General features: G+C 34.6%; 1 protein-coding gene across 1 annotated transcript; it reads right to left on the bottom strand.

Annotated features, from left to right (window-relative positions):
* Positions 1 to 236: 236 nt before the first annotated feature.
* LOC120283678 (oligopeptide transporter 5-like) lies at positions 237 to 3,927 on the bottom strand. The gene is made up of 7 exons (XM_039290397.1): positions 3,834 to 3,927; positions 2,758 to 3,194; positions 2,562 to 2,659; positions 1,849 to 2,418; positions 1,415 to 1,682; positions 1,115 to 1,297; positions 237 to 991 (listed from the first exon to the last, which is right to left on the bottom strand). The coding sequence occupies exons 1-7, from the start codon at positions 3,907 to 3,909 to the stop codon at positions 368 to 370; spliced, it is 2,256 nt and encodes a 751-aa protein (XP_039146331.1). The 5' UTR covers positions 3,910 to 3,927; the 3' UTR covers positions 237 to 367.
* Positions 3,928 to 14,115: the final 10,188 nt, after the last annotated feature.

Genomic DNA, 14,115 nt, shown 5'->3' with positions numbered 1-14,115 from the left:
ATTAGAATCTATATTTTTCTGCTACATGACATCTTAAAGGTATAAGGTGACTGTTCTGCATGTACTTTGTCCTTTTAACTCTTTGTTTTTTTTTAAAAAAAATATATATATATTTTAAGTGATTAATCCATTTTTTTAAATAGCACTCAATAATAATAAAAAAATCATAATTAGTTCAGAAGCAGGGACATCAAAATTTACAAACAGAAGTGAAATATCAAATGAAGAACATAACATAACATAACATTACCAATCTATTAACAAACCACAAATGAAATTAATTAGAATGTCCCATGATGAAAATTTCAATAAACACAAAAGCCTGGCAAACAAACCAAATGATGCAAAAGATAATGAGAGTATCTAGTTAATGAAACACAGGGCATCCCTTCCTGATCACCCCAGGAGCTGTAGGACAAGTAGCATAAGGGCAGTGATCATCACCAGCATTTCCCCACCACTCTACACCATAGATGTTAAAATACTGCAAACTAAAGAAGAGAAGAATGGCCATGAAGGCGACGCCGGCGTCCATCGCCGCCGATAACACATAATTATGCCTTGTCCACCAACCTTTATACTTCTTGTAAATCACCACATTAAAAATGTATCCTACAACAAACCAGGTAATATAGTTCACTGATCTTGCCGGAGGCATATACGCTGTTGCACCGATCAATATCGGCATATTGATGTCTTTAATCCATTTTTTCTCCGGGAATTTTTTGGAAAGAAGCCAAATTGGTACCGGAGCAAGCGCGCCGATGAGGAAGAAGTAATTCATCATTGAGTAGAGGCCTAGTTTAGTGAATATGCGTAAAGGACCGAGGACACCCCAAATGATGGAGGCGTTGTAGAACACATTGCTGCCCGGGCATGTCCATGGGCTGCTCTCCGGCAGAAGGGCATCATTGCAAATGTTTGGGATTGATTCTAGCAGCCACCACGCGGTGCCGAAGTATACCGATGATGTCACTATTGTTCCTACAAGCTTCATTATTTCATCCAATGTTAATTCATGCAAACATGTTGTAATTGACATTTATGCAATGCATCTGCATGTGTTCCACAGAAGAAAAAGAAAATTGAAGAAGGTGGTAGAGCATTTAGTTACCTGGGCAATAAACATGGATCTGGGTGGTATTTTCATGTAATGACCTAACTTGAGATCTTGAAGTAAAAATAGAGCTTGAGTCATGCTTATGTATCCATAAGTTTTGAATGCAACATTTGCTAATGGTTTCCCTGGGTAGAGATACCCTATTACCATCTCTGTCACTACATTCAATCCTGGTGTCTGCATCACACAACACACACACACACACATGGATTCAATAAACATTCTATATAATCAATAAATTATTAAATGAATAAAGATCTCATTATTACATAAGTGAGATTAATGCATGCACACCTGATTAGTGGTTGCAGTGATAATACCCACAGGGAGAGTGAAGAAGAAAGCAATGGCACAAGCAAGTATGATGCCCCAGTATGGTAGCTGCAACTGCTTTCCAAAGCCCTCACAAGTCCAGATCGAAAGCCCGAACACCACCATCAAGAGGACGATAAACCACCACTGTGGAACCGTCTTGTAATTCCTCTTCATTAGCCTCAGGTGCACGTCGGCAAACTTTTCATTTGCACTCTTCGTCGTCTGCTTCCATAGCTTCAATATTGATCTGGAAATTAACCATGGATCGTTTAATACAATTAATTGCAAACCAAACATATCATTTACGCCTGATTAAATTAGTAGTGATCTAGTAGTTCTATCGGCGACCCGTGTACCAATAGACCCGCAGGTCGTTGGTTAAGTACGTAGCTTTAAGCTAACAATAGACTTACTTGCCGTTGAACAGAGCGACATGGGATAGTACAGCGGTGAGTGTAGCGAAACTGAGACCATAAGCAAGGGCGAAGTAAGCACTCATGTTCAAACGGCTGTAATTCTCGTATTCTTTCAAGTTGATTGAGAAAGTTTCCTGATTGAGTATGCGAGTAACGTTGTAAGGCTGTCCATTACTGTCGTAAACATTTGGAGTGATGATCGGAAATCGCTTCGCATTGTATGTATTGGTCCAGTAGATGATCGGAGTAATAATATAAATTATGATGACAAAGCCTGCCATTATATTGTACAAAGCAAATGCCGGGTATGATAAAGGACTTCCGAGGTAAGTAATTGTTGCCCAATCTAAACCAAATGAGCCGATGCCGAGCCCGTGTTGGCCAGAGCCGATAATGTTGGCAGTGACAGATTTTTTCCATATCCAGCAAGCAATGGAAAACATCGAAATCGAAGGAATAAGATAGCCGGGGAGAAGATAGTAGCAGAAACTAAAGGCGAAAACCATTAGGAAGAATTGCATCCTTGAAAGCCCTCCTTTTGGCCTCTTTTCCTTTTCATGCAATGTTCTGAAAACCCAACAAAAAATAATAATAATAATAATAATTTAAAAGAACAAAAGAAAAAAAAAAATGGCATGGAATTTGGATTTTGAGCCATGAAAACATCAATCTATGAGTTAGAACTGAACTGAAAACTAATTAATTAAGACCTGAAGAGTGAGACTTGAATAAGATTTATTGGCCACCACATGTAAGGAGAATCCACTAAGTACTTTCTGAACAAACCAGCCCATCCATAACCAAGCATCTGAATTACAATAACATACAAAATTTATTGACAATTCTCAAATCTCTCACATGAATCATGTAAAAGGAAAAAAATAAACACTAATTGTAAGAGATTACCTGAGTTGTAAGACATAGCAAATATGCGGCGAGGGGATTCAATTGCCGGTGATAGTAAGCCTTAACTGCAGTGATGATGTCCAGTGCATAGATACCGCCATTACCGGCATTCGCAATTATGGTAATGAGAACATGCTCTTTCATATTAAAAGGTCCAGGGTTTAATGAAAAGGTCCAGTTAGTGAGAGGGAATTTGATTTTGCATTTTGGCAGTGTGGCAGCCATTAGCTTCCCTAATGGAAGAACTACAATCTGAGCACAGACAGATGTAATTGTTATCGCATTTGTTCGGTACCCGAAGAACTGGTTGATGAAGGACATTATAAAGCAACCGGCCACTCCTAATGTCCATGTTCGAAACGTCAATGTCTGCAATGTCGGATCATCGGTTATTGGCACCGTCAACCTCACTTGCTCTATTGGATTATCATTCACTTCTGCTTTCCATTGTCATCATATACATTATTGTCATCAGGATTCAGAAACATATATCAAACATATAACAAACATATGAAGATGAAGATGATTATATTACATAAATCTAATATTCAACACTATGAAATAAATTAAACAGATGAAAACATTAATTTCTAATGTAAATCCAGAAAAAAGAAAGAAACCTAAACACAAACCCTATTATATATATATATATATATATATACACTTTGGATCAAATAAAACAACTAACTGTGGAACTTGAAGATAAGAGAAGATAGAGAAGTGATTCTCAATAGTAAAACATAAACCTTAAATATGTGATGGAACCACTGACTTCAATATATATAGATAATTAGATCAAAGAAAACATCTATGGAACTTGATATTTGAAGAAAAAAACATAAAACCTAAAATGATAAAACGGATGAAACATTGATGTCTAATGAACATGCAGAAAAAAAAAAATTAAAGGAAAACACAAACATTATGGATTAAGTAATGCATCTGTACAACTTGAAGATAAGGAGTGATTCTTAATAGTAAAACATAAATTCTTAAATATGTTAAACAGATGAAAACATTGAAGTCTAATGTATAAACAGTGAAACAAAAAAAGAAAAGTGATTCATGTTTAATACCAGAAGGAAGTCCATCAGCAACGTTGTTGTTCTTATCAGAGGATGGAGTGATGATTTCTATTTCATGGGAAGCCATTGGTGCTCTCTCTCTCTCTCTCTCTCTCTCTCTCTCTGTGATCAGACTAGAGACAGAGAGAGAGTGAGATTTGAGAGGGAAAAAATAAATATAGACCTAAAAAGGAATATGTCATGAAACCCCACTTTATAAGAAAAGATTCTGGGTTGTTTGTGTTTCTATAGATATATATCCATTTAAAAGTTAAAACTATTTATCTATAAATGCATGTGAATCTTTATCAATTTAAATTGAATTAATTTAATTTTATTGGTTTACTTTTTCAATAACACCTAGGATTTTTTTTTACAATTATAAAAAAAACTAATTTATTCAAATTTAAGGAAGTTTATAAATTAAAATTATGTTTGTATATATCTATAGAAATTGAATTACTTTTTATTGACTTTTTTTTCTTGCAAATAATGTTTTGTGATCTTTTTGTTGCAAATTTGAGGATCTTTCAATTGAATACTGTTTTTTTTTATAAATTCTATTTAAAAATTCAGATAAATTGAGTAAAGCGCACCTCAAATTTATTTAAATTTAAATTTAATAAGATTTTACCAGAACTTAAAGCTGGCAGTCCTGATTCTCTTGGACATAAATATCACTTTGTGGAGGATGTTCAACAAATCAAGGAATAAACTTATTTTTAGTTATTTGAAAATAAAAACAGAACAAAGCCTCTTCCAATTGCATTCAAAACTAAAAGTGATCTCAACCATATATATATATATATATATAAGGAATAGTTATATATGGTTTTTTTTATATTAGCATTTATAAAAAAAATAATTATATTAAATTAGATCAAATTTTAACAAACCTCTACGTTGCATGGCAAACCTAGCTACACAACTCAAACATTATTTCTACTTTTCCGAAGATCGAAAAGGGGAAAAAGGACCATCTTCATTGAGAGAAATCAAGCTCTAAGTAAAACCGCAAATTAAATGTATATAAACAACAATTCAACCAACATTAATCCTAATGAACTGGTAAAAAAAATTAATATTTTTAACATCAGTACATTGGACAAACATCGAACCTGAACACATGAAGTAGTTTAGACTAAATTAGGGGTGGAGCTAGAGGTGGGCAAAAGGTGCCATGGCTCCCTCGTTTTTTGTTTTTTGTTTTTAAATTATATATATATATATATAATGCATATAATATAAAAAATAATATTTTTTAAAAAAAAATTGTGAAAATTTATTTATTTTTTTGCTATTTAATATTTTATAAATTGATTTATATAGTTTTTTATTTTGTATTTTTGGCAAAAGTCTATTGTTTGATCAGTTTTTTTTACAAATTAGTATATATAGTCTAAAATATTATAGTTTTAGACAAACATATTTATAAAATTTTATTGTTTAGTCTTTAAATATTTAATAAATTGGTCATATAGTAACAAATTTTTTTCGTAAAATTTATTATGGGATAATTTGATTTTCGAAAAATTAGTATGTATATATATGCTATTTAAAAGGTATAGTTTTAGGAAAATATTTATAAAAATCTAATATTTTCCTCATTCACTTTTTACTTGTCCTCCAAAAAATTTTTCAAATCCTTTTGAATTTTTTTTGTCCACCCTAAAAAAAATTCTGGCTCTGCCTGGTGTGATAGAGAATTACTACAATGAAAGTCACACATACGACATCCTGTTGATAAAACATATTTATGCTTAGCCCTCTATCTCTCAGATGATACAAGATATCCTTCTATAAAGGATTGGACAATGAGGATTATAACAGAGATGGGGACCTTATTTATTACAGAGAAATTAATGGCCACCATAAATCTTCTTAACAATGAGTAGCTAATTGGAATAAGTTGATGCTAACTGGGATAAATTGTTGAAGCTTACTAGGATAACTGTTGTCCACCTCATCTAACTGCCATCTGATTCAGCATAACAGTTCTAACCATCAATTTCTCAGCTTCCCTCCATTTTCCAGAGAACAGATCTCACACAGAACTCACCTTTTTCTCCTTGTAAGTTGAGCTCCCCTTCTCCTAGCTACACATCTCTACTACCTCAACCTTTGCAACACATCCCTTCAAACACCAATAAATCCACCATCTTCAGTGGCTCACGGTGATATCTCCTCTTTTTCATAACACTTTTCCCCCTCATAAAATTTTCTTGTCCTCAAGGAAATCCTGGAACTCTAAGCTTTAATTCTTTTGCAAATTCCCATGTCGCATCAGGAGAAGAACCATATTAGTGTATTAACCATTGAGTAGATGCTCCATGTTATATTTTCACTTAAAATTCAAATTAAATCTCAGGGTGAAAGCCACGTGGAGGTCCAAGAGAGTCTGGATTCAAATCATGAGAAGCCAAACATGTAAGCGCACTTGGACGACCCGATGGAGGGGTTAGTTACATCATCCACGGATAACAAAAGGGCTAGGAGATTTTCCCAAGTAAGAAGGGCTAACACGCATCTTGAGGTCTTCATTTGTGATGATATAAAAGGGAAGAAGAAAGGGGAAAGAGGCATTGATGAACTGAGTGAGAACCAGGGGCCCTACCTCTTGGAGGGATAAGGATCGGGATGTCTTCATGAAATTTGTCCTGGTTGTTTTCTTTATTTCAATAATGCTAAATTGTTGAGAGATCAAACTTTGTTTCTTTCTTGCCTTTACTGCTTATTAGTGTGGTTTGGTTGATGATGAGTTGATGATATGCTTATAGATCTAGAATTATCTTCTTGTTTTACTGTAACTTGATTACAATTGCAATGAAATAAGAGCTTGAAGCTCTTAGATGGTGCTGATTGTGAATTGAAATTGTGATTTGTGGAGTATTCATTACATTTTTGTGCCTTCGTTGAGTTCATCTTTTGATGGCTGAGGATACTAGATTGAATGACCATTCTGCAAAGATGGAACTGTGTTAGCTGTTTTAGGGCATAAAGAGGAGAAAGACAAGTTGAAGGATGATAGAATATCTCTGATTGAGCAATCTTTATCTTCTCTAGTGAAATGTATGGAATCCTTGCAACAACAAACCATCATGAACCAAGTGGCGGCTACATCCTCCATGGGGTATGAAACATCTATTTTGGATCCAAGATCCACTTATCAGTCGCATCCGAGAAATATCAAGATGGATTTTCCTCGTTTTGATGGTTCATAGGCATTGCAATGGCTCTATCAAGTGGAACATTTCTTATCTTACTATGTAACTTCAAATTTCTATAGATTACAAACAGACTTAAGGGCCTTCCATATTTGATAATCCTCGTTCATCTCTTTTTAAAATATTTCAAGAAGGAACTGTGATGGAGTATTATCACTCTTTTATTGAGCTAGCTAGCAAATAGAATGGAAGGTTTATCTTCTGATACTTTTCTGGACTGCTTCTCTCAGTGGATTGAAACTTAAATTACAGTGAGACATTATTCCTTGGCATCCGGAAACTATTACCAGAGCAGTTACATTGGCTCAATTATATGAGGAGAGACCTAGTTTGGGCGACCGTTCTCATCGAAATAAATATCCTCTTATTACTGAAATTTCCAGTTCAACAAGGAAATCAGCTGGTGGACTTATTCCCTATACAAATCCACCCAGAGTATCAATCTTGCCACTAATTGGACCACCACCTATGGCACTGCCAACTCCTTCATTAGTTTTAGCTAAAGTTCCAGTAATATCTCCATCAACAGTCACTACTTCACAGTTCAGAAAAATGTCCTTCAAAGAAATGCAACAAAAAAGAGTTCAACGATTATGTTATAATTGTGATGAGAAGTTTTCTCCAATGCATAAATGTGCTAATAGACAATTACTTTTACTGCAATGGGATGAAGATTTATCTAATTCTACGGAGACAAGAGGGAGTAATTCATATAACACACTAGAACATTTTCTGGACACTGAGCAACAATTACCGAAAGAATTGTAGCGTGTGTCCCTCAATGCAATGGATAGTAATTGGGTTTTTGGTATAATGCTATTTACTGGCGTTATTGAGGGACATTCTCTACAAATTATATAGGATAGGGGCAGTGACGACAGTTTTATCAGACCAAGACTGGCTAAATTTTTGCATTTGCCAATTCTACCAACAAAACAGTTCAAAGTTCTAGTGGGGGATGGTAATGCCTTACTCCTCTAAGGGATGGTTAAAGATCTCCCAGTACAAATTCATAATCATAGCTTTACCTTCTCAATGTGTCTTTTACCAATTGTGGGTGCCGATATTATCTTGGGAGCTAATTGGTTAGCAACACTTGGTCCACACATCGCTGACTACAGTATTAGGACTCTAGAATTCTTTTACAATAAAAAGTTGATCATACTGAAAGGAGAAACACAATTGAAACCCAACAGGACTACTATCCCTCAATTACATAGGTTGTGTTCTACACACGCAATTACTTCTTGTTACACTTTAACTGTAGCCACACATTTAGAATTGGGGGCTTACACACAACAGACCCTACCAGCATAGAAATCAAATTACTCTAAAGAGCTTATCCTTCCTAAGGACATGCCTGTTAATCTGCAATAGCTTATCAGAAAGTATTTTGCAGTGTTTGCTATGCCTCATGGACAACCTCCTTCTTGGAGTTTCAATCGGCGAATTCCCTTGATTCCAAATTCTGTTCCAGTAAAGGTACGACCTTACAAATATGCTCATTGTCATAAATCTGAAATTGAACAGATGGTAACACAGACGTTGTCGAAGGGAATAATTGAACTGAGCAATAGCCCATTTTCATCACCTGTCTTATTGGTTAAAACGAAGGATGGCTCATGGCAATTTTGTACAGACTGTCGAGCATTTAATGCGATCACCATTAAGGATTCCTTTCCAATTCCGATAGTTGATGAGTTGCTAGATGAGTTGTGGGAGGCTTCCTATTTTTCTAAACTGGATCTTCGATCTGGTTACCACCATATTTTGTTGCAGCATGAAGACAAATATAAAATGGCATTTCGAACACATCATGGTTACTTTCAATGGAACATTCCAAGGTCTTATGAATCAAGTGCTTCACTTTGCACTAAGAAAATTTGTCCTCATTTTTTTATAATATATTAGTCTACAACAAGGATTTGACTTCTCATTTGTTGCATTTGGATCAAGTATTAGCTACTCTTGTGCAACACCAACTGTATGCCAAATTTTCAAAATGTTAGTTTGGTATACAAAGAGTGGAATATTTAGGCCATGTGGTTTCTAATCAAGGGGTGGAAATGGATGGAGCTAAAATTCAATCTATAGTTTAGTGGCCAGTTCCTAGTAACTTGAAGCAACTGAGAGGATATTTGGGCTTGACATGGTATTATAGAAGGGTTGTTCGGCAGTATACTCAATTGGTAAGACCTTTGACTGATCTGCTGAAAAGGGATAATTTTCATTGGAATACTGAAGCTAATGATGTTTTCATGGCCTTAAACAAAGCTATTACTACATCACCTATCTTAGCATTATCAGATTTTTCCCAACCTTTGCCCATTGAAACAGATGCATCAGGATTAGGAATTGGGTTGTTTTAAGTCAAAATAAACACGTACCCAATAGCCTTTTTTTCAAAAAACAATATCACCATTTATATAGAAGCAGTCAGTTTATACAAAAGGACTGTATGAAGTTACGGAGGCAGTGGCTAAATTTAAGCACTACCTAATTGGACAGCAATTCATAATTAAGACTGGCTAACAAGCACTAAGACATCTTTGTACTCAGACAATTCAGACTCCTAAACAGCAGAAATGGCTTCCAAAGTTGTTGGGATTAAATTTTACAATTGAATACCAGCCTGGTGTGGACAATAAGGCAGTAGATGCACTTTCTAGATGTTTCCACTTGTCTCATTCAACCCCTGATTGTCAATTATTGTATCAGATTCAACAAGCACAAACAAAAGACCCTATATTCAAGGATATTATTCACAAACCGTAATATCCATCTAATATTCATACAGATTATGTTTGGAAACAAAATTTGTTGTGGTGGCATGGTAAAATTGCATGTCCCTCAATTCAGGCTCTTAAGCAAACATTGTTGACTGAATTTCACTCTTCTAAAATTAGGGGCAGTCGGGACAATTGAGAACCTATGGAAGATTAGCATTACAGTTTTTCTGGCCAGGCATGAGGATAGATGTAAAGAAAATTTATTCAGGCTTGTGCAATTTGTCAGAGAGCTAAGAATTTAGAATCTCATCCTGGTGGTCTGTTACAACCATTACCAATACCTTCACATATTTGGTAGGACATTTCTATGGATTTTATTGTGTAATTACCACTGTCACGAGGGAATTCAGTCATCTTTGTGGTAATTGATAGATTGTCCAAATATGGGCATTTTATGGCTCTTTGGGCTGAATTTACTAACCAATCAGTGGCTGATACATTCATTGAACACATAGTCCGATTACATGGAATCCCTCGGCCCATCATTTCTGACAGAGACGAAGTTTTTACTATCAAGTTTTGGCAACATTTATTGGTAAAATGGGCGCTTCACTAGCAATGCCATCTACCTATCACCCTAAAACAAATGAGCAGATAGAAGTTCTAAATGAATGCATTGAACACTATCTTAGGTGCTTTATTACCAATAATCCAAAATCTTGGTGAATTATTACCATGGGTAGAGTATTCTTACAACACAACTTATCATACTAGTATGGGAATTACACCATTTTAGGTGGTGTATGGCTGGGAACCTCCCAGCATTGATTGCTTATGCTTACAATGATTCTTATCCTTTACTTGTATCTAAATTATTATCTCACAAGGATAAGTTACTGCAGCAATTGAAGATGAATTTGGCCAAAGCACAAAGTAGAATAAAAAAATATGCTGATCAAAAGTGCAAAGAGGTTTCATTTGAAATTGGAGAATGGGTTCTCGTCAAGTTACAACCATATAGACAACAATCTGTATTTTTGAGGAGTAATCACAAATTGAGCATGAAATATTTCGGTCCTTTCCAAATTTTGCAGAAATTGGGCCACGTTGCTTACAAGCTAGCTTTACCAGAGGGGCCAAAATCCACTTGGTTTTTCATGTTTCAGTTCTTAAGAAATTCATTGGCAATCCTCTGATGATATATCTCCAATATTACCAATCATGACTGATACTTTGGAACCTCTAATTGAGCCTGAACTACTTCTGCAAGTTCACACCATTTTGCGCATTCAGAGATTAATGAAACAAGCCATGATTCAATGGCATGGTTTACCTCCATCTGAGAACTCATGGGAAGATTTGCCACTACTGTAACAGCAATACCCGATATTAGACCTTGGGGACAAGGTCTCAATTGAAGAGGGAGGTAATGTTATGTTTCCACTTAAAATTAAAATTAAATCTCATGGTGAAAGCCACGTGGAGGTCCAGGAGAGTCTGGATTTAAATCAGGAGAAGCCAAAAATGGAAGCACACTTGGACGGCTAAATGGAAGGGTTAGTTACGTCATCCATGGTTAACAAAAGGGCTATGAGATTTTTTCGAGTAAGAAGGGCTAAGATGCGTTTGGAGATCTTTATTTGGGGTGATATAAAAGGGAAGAAAAAAGGGGAAAGGGGCATCGATCAGCTGAGTGAGAACCAGAGGCCCTGCCGCTTGGAGGGATGAGGATCTAGATGTCTTCACAGAATTCGTTCTGGTTAATTGTTTTCTTTATTTCAATAATGCTAAATTGTTGGGAGATCAAACTCTATTTATTTCTCACCTTTATTGCTAATTAGTGTGTTTTGGTTGATGATGAGATGATGATTTGCTTATAGATCTGGAATTATCTGCTTGTTTTACTGAAACTTGCTTAGAATTGTAACGAAATAAGAGCTTGAAGCTCTTAGATGATGCTGATTGTGAATTGAAATTGTGATTTGTGGAGTATTCATTACACTCCATTCTTTCTCTTGACTATTCAATGATCCAAGATTGCTAAAGGTTTCAACTCTGACATTTGAATGACTGCTGGTGGCAAAGTAGTAACAAAATGTCTTGAAGTAACACGGAGTACGATAATGTTCCTTATTCAAATTAAGTTAACAAAGATGCTAAGGAGGGTGCAACAAATAAGGCATAACAAAAAGAAAAGGACAAGGATTGACTTTAGGAGGAATGTGAGAAAATAAAGAAGTTAAAAAAAAAAAAAAACTTGCTCTGATACCTCTATTAGATTTGGGATGTAGTAAGTTTGAGTTAAAAGTGTAAATGAGGAACAGGAAGTACAAAGAAAATATAGAAAAACTTTATTTAAAATAAGAACAAGGCTTTACTTAGAAGAATAAAATGAGGAATATAGTAGTTGGTTACTCACATACATACTTACACTATGACACCTTTGACCTATCTATAGCTATTTCATATAAGTGCCATATTAATTTCACCGTCTTACCATTGTCATACTTGAAAAGTTTTGTATATAGACTTTTCTTTTGTGATAAATTAAAGCTCTCTAGGAAGAGCTCTAGTTAGGGTTTTTTTTTTTTTTTAATTTACTGAAAGCTCTAGAAAAGGAGCAATACTTCAATAAACTCAATCAAATTCATGGAAGAACAAAAATAAATTATTTACTTGAACAAGGAACACTGATTTGGGATAGACCTTCATGTAGCACCCTAACTTTAAATCTTGAAGGAAAAAAAGAACTTAAGACATGCTTATGGATCTATAAGTCTTAAATGAAACATTCACTAGAAGTCCTCCTGGACATAAAAATTCGATCACCAACTCAATGATGATATTTAACCTTTGTTGCAAATTCACATATTCAACTTAAAAGAAAGAATAACTTATCAGCATTTTATTCAAGTTTTCTACGAGTGGATGATTTAAAAGATATATAATAGTATTCATTTGGTTTACCATTGTGCTAATAATGTTGACAAGAAATGGAAATCAAGTACACAAACAAGCAAAACATCCTTGTGAATCAGTTGAAGCTCCATGCTAAATTGCTCACAAGCCAAAACTGGTAAACAAGATAGCTGCAAATTACCATTATAGTGCCACTTCATAATTTCTCTTCATGTATATGTACATCAACAAACTTTTCATCTACTACATTGCTTTCATTTGCTTCCATAAACTCTATTGATCTTTCGCAATAAAATTGAAACATATGTGATAAATAACACTGATTCAAGTTTAGGTGACCAAATGAACATTAGTTTAAGGTTTGTGACACACTCATTTCTTAGGAGTCATGGGCTCTAAACTAGTCTAGGGTAAGGTGTTCAGAGCTTTGTAAAGATGTAGACATCCCTTAATGCGTAAGCCTTTTTTTACATACAAAAAGATTTGGTTTTGAAATCACTTATTTAAATGACTCAAACTTCTACCACTTTTAAAAACCCCTATTGGTAAAATGAATATGTGTTTAAAACTGGTAAACCTTGATATTATATATTTTCTTTTCTATATTTTTGAAAATTAAATGCAAATGTCTCCCTATAAAGAATTGTAGTAATGTTGTAAAGAGTGTCATCTGAAGGGAAGACATGAGGCCAAAAAACCAAAAAAACACTTAGCAATATATGCATCAATTCATCAAGTGATTAGATTACATAATCAAAAATCTTGTCATAACATTAAAGGCGATGATTGAAAGCTCGATTGGCAATGGACTCCCAATGAATGTTGTGGTGCTCTAATCCTAACCAATTGAGCCGATATGGAGCCCATTGAGAGTGAATCAACCTAATGAGCTATGACTGACGCCTTTTATAACCAATAAACAAAAGAGAATACAAAAATAAATAGAAAGATAAAATCATGGACAATTAATATTGTATGAGAAGCTTTAGATTATAACAAGCATGAAGAATTGCAGTCATATATGTTAAACATTCATTTGTCTCTTCTCTTCATGTAGCACTTTATTATGATTGTTTTTATAATAATTTAGTATGAAAAATAAACAGTAACCAATTAGGATAAAAATTTAGACATGAAGAGTGAGACTTGAACAAGGTTGCTTGACCACCACATGTATGATGAATCTACTAAGTATATCCTCAACATGAAAATTAAACAGTAACCGATTAGGATGAAAATTTAGACCTAAAGAGTGAGACTTAAACAAGGTTGAAGGTTGCTTGACTGAAACATGTATGATGAGTCTACTAAGTATATCTTCAATATGAAAATTAAACATTAACCAATTAGGATGAAAATTTAGACCTGAAGAGTGAAACTTGAACAAGGTTTCTTAACCACCACATGTATGATGAGTCTACT

The sequence above is a fragment of the Dioscorea cayenensis genome, chromosome 3 (genome assembly GCF_009730915.1).
Source record: "Dioscorea cayenensis subsp. rotundata cultivar TDr96_F1 chromosome 3, TDr96_F1_v2_PseudoChromosome.rev07_lg8_w22 25.fasta, whole genome shotgun sequence".
Taxonomy (NCBI): Eukaryota; Viridiplantae; Streptophyta; class Magnoliopsida; order Dioscoreales; family Dioscoreaceae; genus Dioscorea; species Dioscorea cayenensis.
The sequence above is the reverse complement of the archived record's forward strand: the minus strand, read 5'-3'. Positions and strand labels throughout refer to the sequence as shown.